This window comes from Eretmochelys imbricata, chromosome 15 (genome assembly GCF_965152235.1).
Source record: "Eretmochelys imbricata isolate rEreImb1 chromosome 15, rEreImb1.hap1, whole genome shotgun sequence".
Lineage (NCBI taxonomy): Eukaryota > Metazoa > Chordata > Testudines > Cheloniidae > Eretmochelys > Eretmochelys imbricata.
Genome location: NC_135586.1, coordinates 6,513,038 through 6,531,315, shown reverse-complemented (window position 1 = coordinate 6,531,315; position 18,278 = coordinate 6,513,038). Strand labels below are relative to the sequence as shown.

Below are 18,278 nucleotides of genomic sequence, written 5' to 3'. Positions count from 1 at the left end.
CAGGCCCTGTGGCGCAGATACCGGGGTGCAGGCTCACTTGGCCTTCTGCTTCTCTAAAGGTGAGGAGGCCCTTTCGGCTTGTCTGGGGTGGAGAGACGTGATCAGAGCTCAGGCCTGGGAGCCAGGAATGCCTGGCTTCTAATCCCAGCTGTGACAGCACCGGGCTCTGAAGCGTTTGAATGCGGTTGTTGCCAGCCCCGTGCACCGCTCAGCATGGGCAGGGGTTGGGAAAGCTCCTCAGAAGCTGGCTGCAGTGAGGTACAGATGCATGTCTTTTAATTGTGTCTGTGTTCTCTCACCCCGCCCGCTCCTCTGCCATCTGGGCCTGCACAGATTCCCCGAAGAAGAAGCAGCGTGCTGTGGCTTTGGACGAAATCCTCGAGCAGCTGGAGGAGGACAGGGATGACGATGCGGGCGACTAGCAGACTCATCAGCTGCTGTTTGGTGTCTGAGGGTATGTGTTCCATGCAGGGGCGGGGGCAAGTCCTCTCAACTTTCAGTTGTTTTATTATTGTTTCAATTATGGTAGCGCCTAGGAGCTCCAGTCAAGGATCAGGGTCCCATTGCGCTAGGTGCTGTACAAAGAAGACAGACCCTGCCTCAGAGTTACAGTCCTTGTGTCGGACTGGATGCAACAGCTGGTCCAAAAAGACAAATGGGGGTGGAGGCAGGGGAGGATGCAGGGTAATAGTAAAATAAGCAGCTTAGCAGAGACTCGGAGGTCGCAGCCTACCGCTTGCCTGGTATTTTGTGAGGTGCATGTGCCTTTTTGCTGCAGCGGGTCGCGGCTCTTACAGAAGCAAAGGGCAGGTTTCCTTTCAGTGTGGAAACAGCCCCTGCTCTTCCCTGGTTATCTAGCCCCTCTCATCCAAACTTCCCAAAGCACTTTAGAAACATTAAGTCCCACAGCAGGTATTAAGTGTCATGACTGAGGTCTCACCACAGGTCAGTTGCAGAGCTCAGAGAAGACGCTAGCAGTCCCAACTCCCACTTACCAGGTGGCACTGCCTCAAAGGCTGGTTATTCCATTAGCTGGAAGCAGTTCTCAACCGGTTTGCAATGTCCCTGTGTGCAATCTGTCACCCCCTCACCAGTTTTTTTGTCACAATACTGGGGTGGCGGATCAGAACTGGGTCCAGTACTGGTGCCATGTTTGGGCTTTGGGGTGAAATCAGTCAGCAGCCTGCTCTCTTTATGCACTTTCATGGGGCTTTGAGAGGAAAGGCAGTGGAGCTAGAGAATACCGAATTGTTCCTCACCTGCCCCTGCTCCATTCGAGGAAACAGATGGGCTGCCAAAGAGCCTGTCTAGAGAGCAGCCAGCAGCTGTTGCCGCAAAATGGGTAGCTTGGCAATCTCCTTTCTCCTGCCACCACCGCTGACTTGTGCCGCCTCGCTCCATCTGTAGGGACCAGGCACCTCAAGGTCACAGAGATGCTACCATGGGGCTGGATGACAGCTGTGCTGTTCAGACACCGCTGTGACATTCTATAGTCACCTGCTACAAACTGATGGAGACAGCTGTCGTATTGGAGGGGATTGGCTAGCTCAGGCCTTGCTGCATGCAGCCAGTCCACTCCGGAGTCTCGGGTTTGCAGTGAGCAAAGACATCGCCGTTAGCCGGCAGGTATGAAATGAGACTGAGATCTTAGTCCCATTTCCAGTGGGGCAGGTAGCCGCAGAACTGTTGCAGTGAAATCCAATTGGGACCTCTAGCCATCTCAGTGGAGAGGCCAGAGATGGAGTGGGACATAGTGAGCTCCTCTGACCCAGAGGTCTGAGCACGCTGTCTATGTTGGTGGGCCAGTGTGTGGGTACCATGCCCAGATAGGCCTGCTCTGTGGTCTTGTCAGTCTGATGCTTCTCAACAGGGCTAAATTTGCTGGCAAAATATGATGGAAGTGAAATGCTGTGACACAAAACAAAAGCCACCTAGCCCCAAAGTGGCATGTAATAGGATTCAAGATTTTGCACTGCCTTCTTCCTTTGACTGGTAAGCTACTTAGAGTGTCTTGTTCATGCTGCCTTGAGTGGTAATTGGCATTGCTCCCTCTTGTGCTGTGCAGCTCATGTCTTCTCCTTACAGTTCCATGGCGTGGGACGCCGGGAGGGGACACAGTCTCGAAGGCTCTAGGGAGGATGGAACAGCTTCTGTGGAAACTGTTGCAGGCGAATAAATAAGAAGCCAGGCCTGCTGCACCCTTCTGTGCCTGTGATTGCAGGTTATAGCTCCCTTTCCACCTCATTCCTGAGCCCCCGCAGCAAATCCTGCTCACCCAGCGCTAGTGCCCGCAACCAGTGGCTCTCGTGCAAGGAGAGTGGCTGCAGGAGAGTGGCTGATACAGATTTTTTTAGTGCATTTGCTTGTGGTGTGGGGGACAGCTACAGCTGGCACATTTCACCCTTAGGGTGAATTCCAGCCTTCCCCTGCACATCTTCGGCTTTAACTTAATATTCTATGCACAGAGTTGGTTTTTTGGTTACTGAGTTTCCAGGAGTAAATGTATTTTTGGATATTTTTTTAATTAGGTGGATTTCTCGTAAACTCCTCTTCAGGACAGGTGGCTAGACGTGGCTGCATTTTCACCGCCTACGTGTGCAGACATGCGCGAGGCAGCGTTTTAAATTGTTGCACCAATCAGAAATTTGTGTGTGTATTTAATGCAATAACTTTCATTTCTTCCTTAATGATGTGTCAGTAGGGCTCCCACTGTAGGTGCACTGGCCCCTCAGGCACTTGATCGGATGTTGTGGAGGAGCAGCGTCCATCAGGGCTGCACACGTGCCCTATGCCACCTCATGCTCCCATGTGAGGGCGTGAAGAGCTGAGAGCTCACGGTCCCTCTGTTCTCTGACTGCCCTCAACAGCGACATGGATCCTGGCGACTGTCCAACCCACTGCTCTTTCGTGAGCTTCAAACTCATTAGTTTTGTGAAGAGTCTTTCATCACTTTCCTCCGTTGTTAATTCTTTGAAACGGGACGTTCCAAAACTAAAAAGATCAGGAGACATCTACTCATGCACAGCAGGGCAGGGTGCTTCATGCTAACTGCCATGGTGGACTCCAAGCCTTCAGGGTTTGGGCCCTACCCGACCTACAACGGACTCATCCCTCTCGTCGATGGGCACAGCTGATGCCCCTGTCTGTCTGGGGGAGGGTCAGATCCTTGATAGGTGCTTGGTGTGCAAATCATTCTTGTAAAGGATTCGTGTGCCTAGGGACACATGGCTCAGACTTCACCTGCTCAAGCAGTTGATGCATGTCACCTCAGCCCGGAGGAGACATCCGCCTCCGAGGAACCCATGGGGTGACGCTCAGCAAGTTCTTCTCTGAGCAGACACCGCATCCTGGGGTCTAGCAGTGAGAAGGGCAGGAAGAAAACCCCATCAAAATCAGCACTGATGACATCGACGCTGATCACCCGGCACTGGGGCCATCGATGCAGCTGAGTCCGGCAGCCACCTCAGCATGTACATGATGCCACTTGCCAGGCTTTACCTACATGCCCTCCAGCACTGGTTCAGGGCAGTCTATTCTCCGGTGAAACACCTGATAGACGAGAAGACGATAGTAGTGTATCATGTCACTTGGAGCTGCCTGACACCCTCAAACGCTTGAAAAGGGTTCCCCTTCTCAGTCCTCTCCCCAGCAAGGATCTTGATCACAGATGTGTCAGGGACAGGATGGAGAGCTCACTTGCACCACCTGTAGCTCTGAGTCACTTGGTTCCCAAGCAACAGGAGGCTGCATGTGTACGTCCCAGAACCCAGCCATCAGAGTGGCCCGTGTGCCGTTCCTGCCTCTTCTCCAGAACTCAGTCGTGGTGATCTTCGCAGACAGCATGGTGACCATGTGCTAGATAAACAAGCAAGGGGGTGCCCACTCCTCATCCCTCTGCCTCAAAGCCATCTATTTCTGGAACAGGTGCCATCAGAACAGGGTAACACCAGTGGCCCATCACCTCCCAGGAATCAGACTTGTGAGCAGGCAGTTAGTGACCAACACATATTGTCATTGCACAGATCCATCACAAATTGACTTCCAACAGTGGAGATCCCCTGAGACAGACTTGTTCGCCACCAAGAGCAACACACATTGTCTGAACTTTGGCTCCGAAAGAGGCCTGAGTTATTCCGAATTTCTTCCTCCTGCAGTGGAACCAAGAGTGTCTGTCTTCCAATTCCCCTGATTCCCAGAGTGACTTCCAGAATCAAAAGAGGCAAAGCCATGACCCTGAGTTGTTTTCTCTGATGGTAAAGCAAAATCCAACAAAGAAGTGAGCTCGGACTGGGTACAATTTTCAAAATGGCTGAAGTTCCATTAACTTAAGTTGAAAATTAGGCTCCTAAGTCATCTGTGTGCTTTTGAAAATGTTACCTGCCCTGTTTACTGTGTGTGTAGAACAGGTCAGGAAAGGCATCTGCTCATAAACTTCTTGAGGTTACCCAGGGGTCACAGGATGACGAAGGCCAATTAGGGCATCTACTCTCCCTGCCAATCCTGGGATGCTCCCTCGTTTTCAGTTGCTTTTCCCTGTCTAGTTTTAGTATGTCTGAGGAAAGGGTCGCGCCCCCCCCCCCCCCCCACACACACACACACACATACCCTCTTTCAGTCTTAGCTGTGTCCTCAGAACTAGGCCCTTGTGTGCGCAGATAGTCAGCCAGCTCTCAGTGGCATGTGTTTTGTGTGCGATGTATATTAGTGTGCAAGAGGCTGTTTTTCTCTGTGATAGCTGTCTATTGTTGCGAGACGTTTACCAATACGCCTAGCAGTGGGATGCTCATAACCTTACTTATTATTGGACTTTTGTTAAACCCACAACACCGGTGGCCTCCTGAATAGTGACTCAAAACACATCTGGGCCTACAGCTGACCAATAACCTTTCTAATATGTCTGCCTTCCCAGGCTCCCGTTTGTGACGGAAGCACACACAGCATCAGGGCTCTGCTGATGAAAGGAAAGGTGGCTACATGACCACAGGAATAATCCAAGCTGGGTTAAATAACTGTCTGCTCCATGCCGTGCGTCTGGAATAAGTACAGGGCCTTGAGATACCATTTGTCCTTTTGGAATGGCTCTAATATAAGGATGCCTCCAGATGCATCTGTTGTTAACACCTCCCTCTTGAGAAGGGAGCAAGAGGAGAGACGTGGGGGTGGGGAGGGAGCAGCGTGAGGGGAAAGGACGGTGAGCATTGGTTAGAGCTGGGAATAGAGCCTGACAACAATAGACACAGAGCTCTCCCCATGTACCTCTGGCCTGATCCATAGCATTCTGCCGTTCCAGTCCTTTGTGGGCACAGGGAACAAAGGTTCTACCATCATCCCTTTAATGTTGTCTGCAGCTCCCTGCTGTTCCAGTCATGCTGAACTGGACCTTGAAGTACCTACATGGGGAACAAGTATTTAATAATGGGCTCTTCAAATAGCAGCGAAAAGTCAAATATGATCCAGGGGTTGGAAATGGAAGCTTGACAAATTCAGACTGGAAATAAGGGGTCAACTTTTAACGATGAGGGTAATTAACCACTGAAGTAATTTTACCAAGGGTCGTGGTGGATTCTCCATCACTGGCAATTTTTACAATCAAGATGGGATGTTCTTCTAAAAGCTCTACTCTAGGAATTATCATGGGGCAGTTCTCTGGCCGGTGTTACAAAGGAAGTCAGACTAGATGATCACAGTGGTCCCTTCTGGCCTTGGAATCTATGAATCTCTTAACTGCATTGGTAGTTTTGTTACTTCACCATTTGGTAACAGGCAAACTCACTTTTGCTTGACACCCAAGCCCAAGATTTAGGTTCATCTCTGCAGTGGAGAAAGACTAGTCCACTAAATGGCACTTCAGCCCTTATGGTGTTTTGCACTGTGCAAACATGGATTCTCCCAACCCTCTTAAGAGGCAGGATGGACATTGTCCTCATGTTGCAGGTTGGTAAACTGAGGCACAGAAAGGTTAAAGTGGTGTGTCAGCTTGTCAGTAAAAGGGATGGGGTTAGACTGATCGGAAGCTCTTTGAGGCAGGGGCACCGTTTTCTTGCTCTGGGTTTGTACAGGCTCCTGGCACAATGGGATCTGGACCATGACAGGACTCCTAAGAGCTACAAAGATATCATTGTGGCATTCCTGTCTTCTGCTCAGTCTGTGGTACCTTTATCAACTATGCTTTGGGGAGGGAAAACCAAATAGTAAGGCCTATTATTGATCTCCAGTAGCTGTGAGGTCATTGAGATTATGATAATTTCACGGCATGAAATTGAGAAGACAGGCTGGGTAGAGATGCATCTTTTGATGGGGAAGTTTCCAGTTGGCTTGTGTGGATGGAATTTGCATATTTGGAATTGAGAACCAGAAGGCTGGGTGTGGGTGGGTGGAAATCATGTAAAAGATAAGTCGAGATTCTGGTTCATTTTAAACTATTTTTAAAAGGTATGTAGAAAATGATGAGGGAGCGAGTAGAGGAGTGGAAAGACGACAAATACTTGATATCCATTCTACCCTGATGACAACTGGTGAGGGGTCAGAATGGGGATTCTGACTCCAGTCTTTTTAAAGCACACGTGGAAGACAACTTAAGCAAGGCTTGATGGGGTTGTGGGTTTGCTGGGTTTCCCTCCCCCCTTCTTTTCTTATTGTCTTTTATGGCAGGGCAGATTTCTTACTGAGCATCTCTGTGCTCTGTAGCAGCAACGAAAAGGATTAGCGCAAGCAGAGCATGTAGGCTTTAGAGAACAGAGCAGAGTTTGGTTTCAACATCTAATTCAATTTGTTCTGCCGAGATTGAAATATGAAATGGTTGCCAGTCAAACATTCAAAGGCGCAGGGGACGGGGGGAAGGGAGCCTTCCCGCATTTAAATTTTAATGAAAATTAATTTAACCCTTTGATATGTTTTAAAACATGTTATTCCCCATTGGTGTACAGGCTTTTCCTCTTTGAAAGTAATGAAGACTTTCTTTTCCCTTAATGATACTTATCTCATTCAGCAGTTGGCATTGGCCAATTTTTCAGACAATTTAGTTTCAAATAAATCTCTTTAATGTTGGTAGGGGAAGCTTTTACATGTATGTACATATATAATATATGTATGTGTGCATTGTTATGGAGGTGCTGATCACAGCTACACAGTTTTGTGTGTGTGTGAGAGAGAGAATATTATGAGAATATATATGAGCTAATCACAGCTCCATGGTACAATTTGAGTTGATTTTTACTCTTCGAGCAAGGATTCAACTTCTTTGTTATGTACAAAGAACACCATGAAGCCTGCCCCTGAAATTACAGCACTTACTCAAAAGGGATTTTCTGACAACATACAAGTATATCCATTAATTAGTTTGAATTGAAATGAAATTGTAAATGGGTCCTTTAAGAAATGTAGCACCCATTGTAAGACCTCTTTTGGTCTCAGGTGAACCTAATGATGGAATAATACAAACTCTTCACTTTCCTTATAGTTAATTCACCCAATATCCCTAGATTGATTTTTAGCCTTACATGCATTCTCAACATGACCTCCATCTTAATGTGTTTATTTTGGCTGGGAATTATTAGTATTATTTATTCTTTGTTTTATGGTAGTAACTAGTAGCCCCCGTCATGGATCACAAAACAAATAAATATATATTTAAATGAAGCGTAGTCAATGAGATGCTCCATTGGTGTCAATTGCCATAGGTCCATTGAATTCTGCTGATTTACACCAGCTAAGAATCCAGCTCAGTTGTGTGTTGGGAAGAAGAGAACTATAGACCAAAGACCACAGGGAGGGCGGAGAGAACAGGGACAGGGCTGTATTATAATGTAGCCTTTTTACTGGGTTAGATAAAGTAATATGGTTTAGCGTAACTTTAACGCATAGCTGTCCATTGCCAAAGGCCTCAGTGGCAGCAGTACCTACTAAGGGACAACAACAATACCAGTGTAATACAGACAGTAATAAACATATCAGGCGAAATGTTCAACAGTGATTTTGAGTGCCCCTATTTTTGGGACATCTTAAAGAATTAGGAATTTTAGAGGGCAGGTGCTCAGCACTTCCTGAAAATCAACATACATTGGGCATCCAAAATCACTAGCCACTTTTGGAAAATCTTGGCCAGGGTCTGTGGCGTTTCTCTGATCCATCCCATACCCCAGACAGAAATGAAACCGCAGGGTATAGCCTCCAATCTGCGTGTAGATGTTAAACCAGCATCCAGGCCTGCTGTGTTGTTGTTTCACACATTGCATCCTTGTGTGACGAAGTGGGGTTTTAGTCATCTTGTTATGTTGCAAGCGAGGCTTACTGTCCTATACTAATCCTGTGGGTACCTCAGTTTCCCTATGTATTGCACCAATATTTTGGTGGTGGGAACTGGGTGTGTGATTTTTGCTGAGGCCCTCGGGGCAGGTGACGCTGTCCAGCTGTCTGCACATAGGCTATGCCAGTGCCCTTCATAACCTGAGACTAGGGAGGGGGATGCGACCAGGTGACACCTTTTGCCCGGGAAGCAGGACAAAGACAAGGAGGGGCGGCAATGGGCATGTCAGAGGTCGGGTGGCTGGAAACGGAGCAGTCTGCTTGGGGGGGACTGGAAGAGGGGGAGTCCAGGGCACAGGACTCCCCAAGTTGGACTTGGCTGAAAGTCATTGATTTCTGTGCTAACTAGTTCTGTTCTACACTGTGTTCCTGTCAGCTTATAAACCTGTTTTACTGGCTGGCTGAGAGTCACTGCAGACTTGGGGTGCAGGGCCCTTTGGCTTCCCCAGAAGCCCTGCCCAGGCGGACTCGCTGCGGGAAACACACAGTGAGGAAGGGGATGCTGAATGCTCCGAGGTCAGACCCAGGAAGGGTCAAAGCTGTGTAAGCTTCTTGCCCTGGCGACAGTCTGCTCAGAAAGAGGAGGCTCCCCCAGAGTCCTGACTGGCTTCATATGGAGTAGTTCCAGAGCTTCACCCGGTGACTCTGTGACACCTTGTATTGCTGCCTACTCAGGAAAGCTTGATGATCTCTGTGTGTGTTTGTGTCCCCTTGCATCACTCTGGTACCTAGGTCCAGGTGATCTCTTCCTGTCTCTACTGGATTTGCCCTGGCTGGTGAATACATTGTGGGTTTTGGCTGCTCTGGGCTCTATTCCAGCTGTACCTTTACAGAAGGGAGAACCTGATAACCCAGCATCTGTTTGGCTAATTGAATAAAGGCTTTTGACCTACCGGGGCAAAATCCACACCAGTGGAGGACTGTGTCATCCCTGCCTTGCTGTAGTAGCTCCCACCTGGGCCACTTACAAACAGCCTTCCAGCATGCAAGCCACCCCCTGAGTGTCTATGTGTAATTGCAGCTTGCCAGTTATACCCTGCCTCTTACCAGCCTTGGTTATACCAGCACAACCCTAGTCCCGGATCTTCTCCCAGAAATGTATGCCCTGGACTACCCAGTCCTCTCCTGGACAGTGCAACTATTTTAAGTCTGTTTTTCCTTTAAGACAATCATATACCAGCTTATTATCTTAAAGAGAGTTACCCAGACAGTTCAACTTAAAACCACGGGATTAGATAAAACAGCAAAAGAAGTTTATTAACTACACACAAAGATTTTAAGTGAGTACAAGTCATGAGGCATAAAAGTCAGAAATGGTTACAAGAAAAATAAAGATAAAAGGCTTTTTAGTATCTACTTAAAAAACTATCTCATTTCCAAAGCAAACTGTCTCACTGCAGGCTCCAGCAGATTACTGACCAAATTTACAGGTCAGGACTCCTCTCCCAGAGTCCCGGGGCCATTTCCTTTTGTCTTCTTAGATGCAGAGAATGAGGTGGGCAGGGAGGGAAAGAGGGGTGGCTTGGTGTGTTTGCCTCTTCTTTTTATAGTTTCCATCCCCCTTTTGAAAAACATTTCCATCTGGGAACTAGGAGACAGAGTCTGTGTGGAAGGATGTTCCCTGCTGGTTTTTTTTTCCCCCTGTCTGAGCTTCCTTTGTTTTGCCTTCCTGCTTGATGACTCTGTTTACTGCTTAAATGCAAATTAAAGCAAACATGCACTCTTTTGTTCAAGACAGGCCTTTTGGACCAGTTTGGTGCTATGTGGAGCTTGAACACGCGGCATCATACTGGGGAATCTTATAACTTCACGTAGTGTTGCCACACACATTTGATCAGGACAATACTGAGCAGCAAATTATGAGTTTTCAAATGAAACCTTACAAGACACACCTTGTACAAAGATTCTGTCACAAGACCCTACCTACATCTCGAGGCTGAATTCAAAGAAGAAACCAGCATGGTGAACGTTGTTTCCCAGCCCTTTGGTGGAGATGAAAGAAGAACTCACATCTTGCCAGGTTGTTGCGGCATACTCAATCCTTTCCACATCCGAGCTCCAGCCAGCTGCTGGATCCTTGCAAGGGTGTGTGTAAACTCTGTATTCCTGTGGTTTTGTGCCGATGGTCATTCTCCTCTGTAACCTTGCCTGCTGTCCTCGACCAACAAAGGAAAAGGTGGTCGCGTCACTCCCTGTGGCTTAGCCCCTTTTGCACTTCTCTGAGCGGCATGCACATCCAATGCACTCTCTGTTCCATTTTGGGTATCACTGGATTATCAAAGCAATTGCAAACCATGCTCCAGATTTTCCGCAGAGGATGCCTCCAGTTGGAGTGTGTGCGAATACTCCAATCTGTGTGTGAAGATGTAGGGGTTCAGCCCAGGTCCCCAGCCTGTCAGGTTCCCTGTAGCTGCACAATAATTGCAGGTTGAAGCAGGCAACTTGGCGTTTCGGCTGAAGTTACCAAAGTCTCTCAAAGGTCAGCTATGGAAGAGCCTGCAGTATTCCCCACCCATGAGCGAGCTCTAGTTTGGAATAATACTAATAATGCCTGTCTTCACCAGTAGATCTCAAAGCACTTTACAGACGAGGTCTGGATTGTCATCCCCATTTTTACAGATGAGGAAACTGAGGCACAGGGAAGTGAAGTGACTTGCCCAGGGTCACGTGGCAGGCTGGTGGAAGAGCTAGGACTAGAGCGCAGGTCTCCTAAGTCTAGTCCAGTGCTCTCTCCATTAGGCCACACTGCCTCCCTCATTCCCTTTGACTGCAAGGGCAGATAGGAAATATGGTAGTCACGTTGCTTAACCTCGTTGTCTCAGTTTCCCCATCTGTAAAATACCTTGTATCTCTCCGGCTGGAAACGGCTGCATGCAATAAGTGCCAGTGATTATTATTGTGGAGTCCACAGTACAAGTCCCCGCTGTTTGTGCAGGTGCGCTGTGATTTCTTTGGGGGTTTTTTGTTTTTGTTTTTTTAATGTAGCCTTTTGGACTCTTTCCTTAGCTAGTAATTACGTTCTTTCATCGTTATTTATGCCCTTTAAATTTTAAAAACCCTCTGCCTACCCTGCTGGAGAACCTGGAATCAATTATAGAAGATTGCATGGCAGCCCGAAACTACTCCTGCCTTGTCAGACTTTAACTCTCAGCGTCGTAAGCCAGTGTTGTGTGCATTGGGCTGGAATGTGTTCTTAAGCCTCCTGCACCCAGCAGTCAAAATGCTCCAATTTTCTGAGCTCCTGGCTGGTGTTGGCTCTCTGCCCCGTAACTTCCAGTTTCCATTCCTGCTCCAGTTTAAAGCGTCCCTCACCTCAGGTAACACAGTGCTAGCATCCACCTGCATTACTGTGTCCCATCTCAGTGAACATCAGTGCTGATTGTGGCAGATCCATGTACACTGGTTAAAAAGTAAACCAGGGCTGTGAAAAGCCACTGTCCAGATTTTCCTTCTATGGTGTGTGTGAGTGAGAGAGAGAGACTGTGTGATACACACTGCCTCCTATTTTCCCTAAATATATGCATTCAAGAGGGAGAAAAATCGCATGGCAGAGACTGAGATTTCAGATTTATCCATTCATGAATAATAATCAGGCTCAGTAATTCACAGTAAATGGGTATCCAAATTGGCTAATATGGAAGGCTTTCACCCCAAACTGGAACTAGGAGAGAGGGAGAGAGAATATCAACAAACGTTGGCTCAGGCATATGCGTACACGATGTGACCGGAATCGGTGAAATATGCAAACCAGTGCCGTACGCGGACGAAATAGCATAAAAATCTGTCCGCAAGGCATGGCAACGGAAGGGGCGAGTTTGGAAGGCAGACATCTTGACATCCCTTGTGAGGGCATTGGCAACAAGTGCCTTCCATATTTGACTTCAGCATCGGCACTGGAGCTGGTGCAGTAGCTCCATGTACTGGCCCTTTGCGTGCTAGAGTGAGATCTAGACTTGGGTTGCCGTTCTCTGTGGTGAGGTTAGGAGCCTCGGTGGAGGGGCAGGAGAAGTAGGAAATGGACCTGTGGCTCTCTCAGTGTATTTGAGCCAGCCAGTGTTGTTCATCAGGGATGAATGGGGGGAGGGATAGCTCAGTGGTTTGAGCATTGGCCTGCTAAACCCAGGGTTGTGAGTTCAGTCCTTGAGGGGGCCATTTAGGGATCTGGGGCAAAAATTGGGGATTGGTCCTGCTTTGAGCAGGGGGTTGGACTAGATGATTTCCTGAGATCCCTTCCAACCCTGATATTCTATGATTCTAATGAATACCCCAAACCAAATGGAGCAAGAGTTCTCTAGGTCTTTAAATGATCCAGCATTATCTGGGAGGTCAGGCTAAAAGATCAGAATGGTCCCTTCTGGCCTTAACATCTATGAAGTGATGTTTTTGCTGACTTCAGTGAGCATGTGTTTTTGGGGAAGGGAGGAAGGTGTTCTAGCCTGACCAGTAGAATCTGCCAGGCACTTTAAAAAGCCCAACTTCAGGGTGAGTGTCTCAGCAATCTGTTCAGGGAGTAGCGTACACATCCTGTACTCTGCGCTGGGTTGCCCTTGGTAGTGATGCTCACTCTCCAGCTAGAGTTGAGGCCCTGTACACACCCAGTTGATCCAGAGGGAAGGAATGGCGACCAGACTCTTATCCTTGTGTGGTACAGTTGTTACAATTCGCCTTGAGTTGTCTAGCGCCCAGAGAAACACTGATCTGTTGGGCCTGCGGACCTCCGAGTAGGTACAGAAGATGTCCAGTAATCTAGGAACCTCCGTCTCACCTCAAACCACTTTACAGTCCTTCTAGGCTAGGCCAGAATGATCTGAACTATGAACTGTGGAGTAAAAGGTTGGAAAGGCCCCCAAACTGATTGGTTAACTCCTCCACACTGGTTTCCTTGTGTGTTTAAACTGAAGAGAGACATACAGAGCTGTAATTCTTTGACTGTCTGTGGGATTGAGCATCTTCCCATGTCACTCGAGAAGATAAAGAAATATTGGAACTCCAGAACCTTTGACCTCCACTTTCCCCTAAGCTGTGAATTCTCCTTTCTTCTTGCCATTACCTTCACCAGCCAGAGAGAGAATAAAGGAGTTGTGAGCACAAGGCTATAATTCACATGAGAGGCTGTGAGCACGTCAAACCCTGGCCGTGCAGCTTGAGCCGATGGTGCGTAGCAGCAGCAGAATGAGAGCGCGTATGGCTGCCCCTCAGTACCCTCCTTTTGTTCTGCAGGTATACTGCATGTGTTGCAAGTGATGGAGCAGTCCCCATCGGATCGTTATAATGCTCTAAGGCCGGGGCACAAGGTTGAACAAAGGTACTGTGTCAATGTTTGCACACAGCACTGCTTATAAACATAAATGTGTCATTGGAAAGATGAGCAAGAGGAGCTGAGTTATATATATATAGGGAATTATGCCCAGAAAGGCTTGTTTGTTGCCTGTGTACTCTGTTATAATAAAGGAGGGCACTTAACGGCAATAAATATAACACTAATAATTGCATATCAAACTGTTTCCCTTTTTAACTTGTGGAACTCACTGAGGCAGGATATGGCTGAGTCAAACATCTTGGTGACATTTTTAATAAACGGTTAGACCTGTCACTAAGACTAGCATATGGCTTTCCCCGGGGAAAGCAATTAAATGAGCTTTCATCCTCATCCCAGACTATAAAACCATCAACGGATTAAGCTTGGGAAGAAACTTCCTCCCTTGGTACATTGTGGCACATAGGAGTGTATTTATAGGAGGTGTTGGGGAATTTCTCTGATGCATTTTGCATTGGCTGCTGTTGGAGACAGGCTCCAGGATTAGATGGACCACAATGTTAGATTGACGCTCTGCTGCATTATCTTTTGTCAAGCCATGATGGCAAGAACCAAAGGGTGCAGGCAGTGAAGCGTTTGAGGAGGGTTGTAAGATGGGGGGAGTGGATGATGTACAATATGACTAAACAGAGTCCTTGAAAAAACAATGGGTTTTATGATATCAGCCTGTTCCAGGACATACAACGACCTCTAACTGGCAGGGACTAGGGCAGAACTTCCTCCATAGGCAGGATGTTCTGCAGTTGTCTACTGCAAGGTTTCTGGGACTGTGCTCTGAAGGAGCTGGTCCTGGCCACTGTCAGGCAGGAGACTGCACTGGGCTGATCCCATGTGGCAATCGGTATGTTCCTGGAACTGCAGGAAGAGGCTGGAGGATCAGTCCTGTTTAGTCACACCTAAACACGCATCCTGAGCCCGTATTCCGTGGCTGCAAGTCACACTGCCACTACCTAAGTGACTTAGGAGCTTAAGACCTATTTTTAAAAGTGACGCAGGTACTTACGAGCCAATGGGCAAGTCTACACTACAAAATTGTTTGCATGGCCATACTAGCTCCTTCTGTTGGCTGCAAGTGACCTAAGTGTTACGCCTCTCATGCAATTAAGTCAGTTTAGTGAGGGGCTTACATTGGTGGGAGCAACATTGTAGTGTAGACCAGACCTGAGCCTTATTCAGATTCCAAGAATCTTTCAGTAGAGCTTAAGCTGCTAAATCACCTACATCCTTTTGAAAACTTTATCCTGAGTGTTTTGCTCAACTGAAGCCTAAAAGACTTTAAATGCAGAGTATATTCCATTGGCTGGCTCCTTTGCAATTCTGGAGAGCATCTCCCTGGAACCAGGGTCTGACCTAATAGATCATCAATGGGATATCACAGCAGTGGCTTGGTTCTTTCACTCGCTGAGCACATGTGGGTGTGTATATGTGGTCAGATCCATAGTTTATCTATTCCCAAGGGAGAAATTCATTGAGTTAAAGTTGTAAATATGTATCAATAACTTACAGGGAGGAAAAAAAAAACTTTAGTGGAATGTTGTAGTTTAAAAACACAAATGGATGAAAGCCAAGAAGTTCAAAGTTAAAGTTCCACTAAAAAAAGGAGGGAACTGTGGAAAATGAAGAGATAAAATACCCCACACAACCGTAGCTCTGCCCGCATCTACCTGCCAGCATGTGTACTTTGCATGTTTGGTTATATGTCTTTCAATGTAAATAACAATAAAAAAGACACCTTTGTAAAGTTCTAGGTGCCCTAACACAAAATTAATGCTATTTAAATGTTTATAATAGAACTAAAATCCTGCTGTTGGCTAGCAAAAATAGCCCCAACTCAAATCTGCTCTGTTGTTGGGCAGCATTTCACAGCTGTTAAATTACTTTTTAAATTAGGGCGAAACTACAGTAACATTAACAGTCCCCTTAGCTCATTTACATAGGGCATTTCTATGGGTCAAGATCAACAGAATGCTGTTTGGTTGAGTTACCACTGATATAACGGTCACACCACCCTATGGCGAGATTTGACAAGATTGCTACACAAAAGTGTATCTCTTCTTTTCAAATGTAATTTTCTTCTGTTCCCGTGTTTCTATAAAACAGAATCTTACAAAATTTAGCCCACAGGAGGAATTGAGGAAGAGGGCTGTTTTTCTGAGACTTACATTTTTTAGTATTTTGGGAATTCTTTATCACATACGGTAGGACTACTTTGCCCTGGGATCTGTCTGATGGGTCAGCCGCACCCACACTAAAATTCTTGGTGTTTTGATGCCCAAATTGTCCCCTCTGTATAATCCCAGTTGCCCTAGATTGTGTCGTCATTGCCGCAGTGCCCAATCTCTGCTATATGAAAAGGATAGATTTAGCCACTTGCCATTGGCTTTTCATGACAGTCCTACACCTTCACTACCTCAGTCGTTACCTCTCCTCCCACTTTTCCTTCTTCCTTGCTGGCAGTCCAGAAACAGATGTGAGCCACAGGGTTTAGAGAGTGGGCAATGACATTGTTTAAACACATAAAATATAGGTAAAGTGAATGCAGCTAGACACACGCCCCTGTGATTTTTGGTGACCTAAAATAACTTGCACAGACGCTTGTGAATCAATTAGTTTTTTGTTGTATCTCGAACGTGGCCTGAATAAGCAGCTATGAATTATAGGGTTGTTATTCCATCAAAGGGAGTTGGGTGATTGCCATAAACTTGAGTGAAGTTTGGTTCAGCAGAGCCCTGATCTGAAACGCATTGATCCCAGGGTACCCCTAGAGAGAGGATGATGTTTCAGTTAGGAGTCCTGGGTCCTATGCCCAGCTGTGCTACAGGTTTCTTGGGTCAAATTTTGCTCTTAAACGTGTGTGAGCCTGGAGTGATTCCCAAGGCGAGAGTGGCAGCTTCTGGGGTTATACTAGTAGTAGATGAGAATAGAATGTGACTCCATGGGGGACCTTGGCTGAAAGCTTCAGTGATGCACTAAGATCGCCAGTGATGGACATAAGTTGAATATCCAGCCAGACCACTTTAAGGACCTAGCTAGAGATCGATCCAAATGGTGTTCAGTCTGCAAGGAGCTATGCCCCTTAGAGCTTTGCCATGGTGATGATGATGATGGGACCTTGACCAAGCCACTTAAATCAACACTTTCAAAACTGAATGCCTGACGATAGGCACCTGAATAAGTTTAGCTTGATTGTTGAGCCTGCTGAGCTTCCACGGGTCCCATCAAAGCCGCTGGGTGCTGTGGACAATCAAGACACTTAATTTTGGCACCAAACTAAAGATTTAGGTGCTTAACTTCAGGCATCCACATTAAAGTCAAATGTTCAAACCTTTCTGCGTCTCCATTTCCCCATCCGTAAAATGGAACTTATTCCTCTCAGGAATGTTGTGTGGCTCAAAGGCTGCAAGGTGCTGAGGTCTGGCCCAGATCCAGCCAAGCTCCAAAGCATGTGCATAAATGTAAGCACATGAGGAATCCCACCGACTTCAAAAGGGATAAGCACGTGCTTAAGTGCTTCGCTGCATCTTGCAGGAGAGCACCAGTTAGTCAAAGTTTGAGTTAAGACCCTAAAGTGGAAGCCACTACGAAGTGGAGTTACTTTGGATTGAGCCAGGTGTGAGTGAGAGCAGAGTTTGGCTCGGGAAGTCATAACAGAGCCAAGAACTGAGCCCAGTAAACTTCGTTCCCAGTTCTAAGCTTTACCCTTCCTCTGGCTGCGGGTCTGTAACTTGGTGACTGAAAGCTGGTGACCCTTTCATAAGACTGCATTACAAGTCTCATCTTGCTCGCCACTGAACTGCCATATCTGTTGCACTCCCAAACTTCTGACCTCTGTCTAAGCCTCCTGCAAGGGAGTGTGTCAGTGGAGGGCATCCTGGTTCATGAGTAAAGAAAAGGAGTAAATCCTCTCCTCTCTTTCCTACTCGCTTGGTCAGGTCAGTGTCATTTATGCAGCCGTTTTCCCTGGATTACCGCACTCGTGATTTATTACTGGGTTTGCTCACTGAGACCCCTTGGGCTCTATGCAGCTAAACCCCTGCACCCATGCTCATCCCCTTCAGATGCAGTGGGGCTGCATATAAGCATAAAGGACTCTGATGTGGAGTGCATCGCAGGATCGGGGCCTGGGTCTTCTGTGACAGCCTGAGTAGATCTTGGTTTTGTATCATGTGAGGCAAATGAAACTGCAAATGCTTTATTTTGGTTTGTTCTTTTCTCCCGGGAGCCAGGTGGATGATGAGGGATGGGATAAGAGGCGATTGTCTAAAAGTGATTCTAAGAACGTAGCAAGGGACTAAATGAGAAAATCCCGATTTGCCAGCCACTGAGACGGGGCCTAGGGCACGCTGAGGGTCAGCTAGAGAAAGCCTTGATGTGGAGCGATGCATTCTTCAACCAGTAGGTGAAATGGCACTGGGATTTGGGGAGACCAGGGAAAGACCTGTAGTGACAGGGACTGCCATGCAGTCGTCTTTCTAGCCACGTGAAAATAACTACGCAGGTTTCACTCTCTCCATGCATCTGGGTTTTAAAAATAAAAAACGGGAAGTTTAAAGAAAGAAATCTGTGTTTAAACTGCCGAGTCTTGAGTCCCTCGCGAGAGGCAGCGGCTGCGTTTGCATTAGATAAAGGCGGGAGCGAGGGGGGATGATAGCAGACA

General features: G+C 47.1%; 1 protein-coding gene across 5 annotated transcripts in view; it reads left to right on the top strand.

The window, feature by feature from the left end:
- The window catches only part of RBM19 (RNA binding motif protein 19), a 143,155-nt gene that overhangs the window by 108,153 nt on the left and 16,724 nt on the right, over window positions 1–18,278 (top strand). For all 5 annotated transcript variants that reach the window (XR_013348037.1, XM_077834751.1, XM_077834749.1 and 2 more), the window contains one exon: window positions 334–454. Coding sequence is in view for 4 of the 5 variants with exons in the window: in XM_077834751.1 (XP_077690877.1) it covers window positions 334–422 (89 nt within the window). In the remaining variant the exon portion in view is untranslated. The remainder of the gene's footprint in view (window positions 1–333; window positions 455–18,278) is intronic.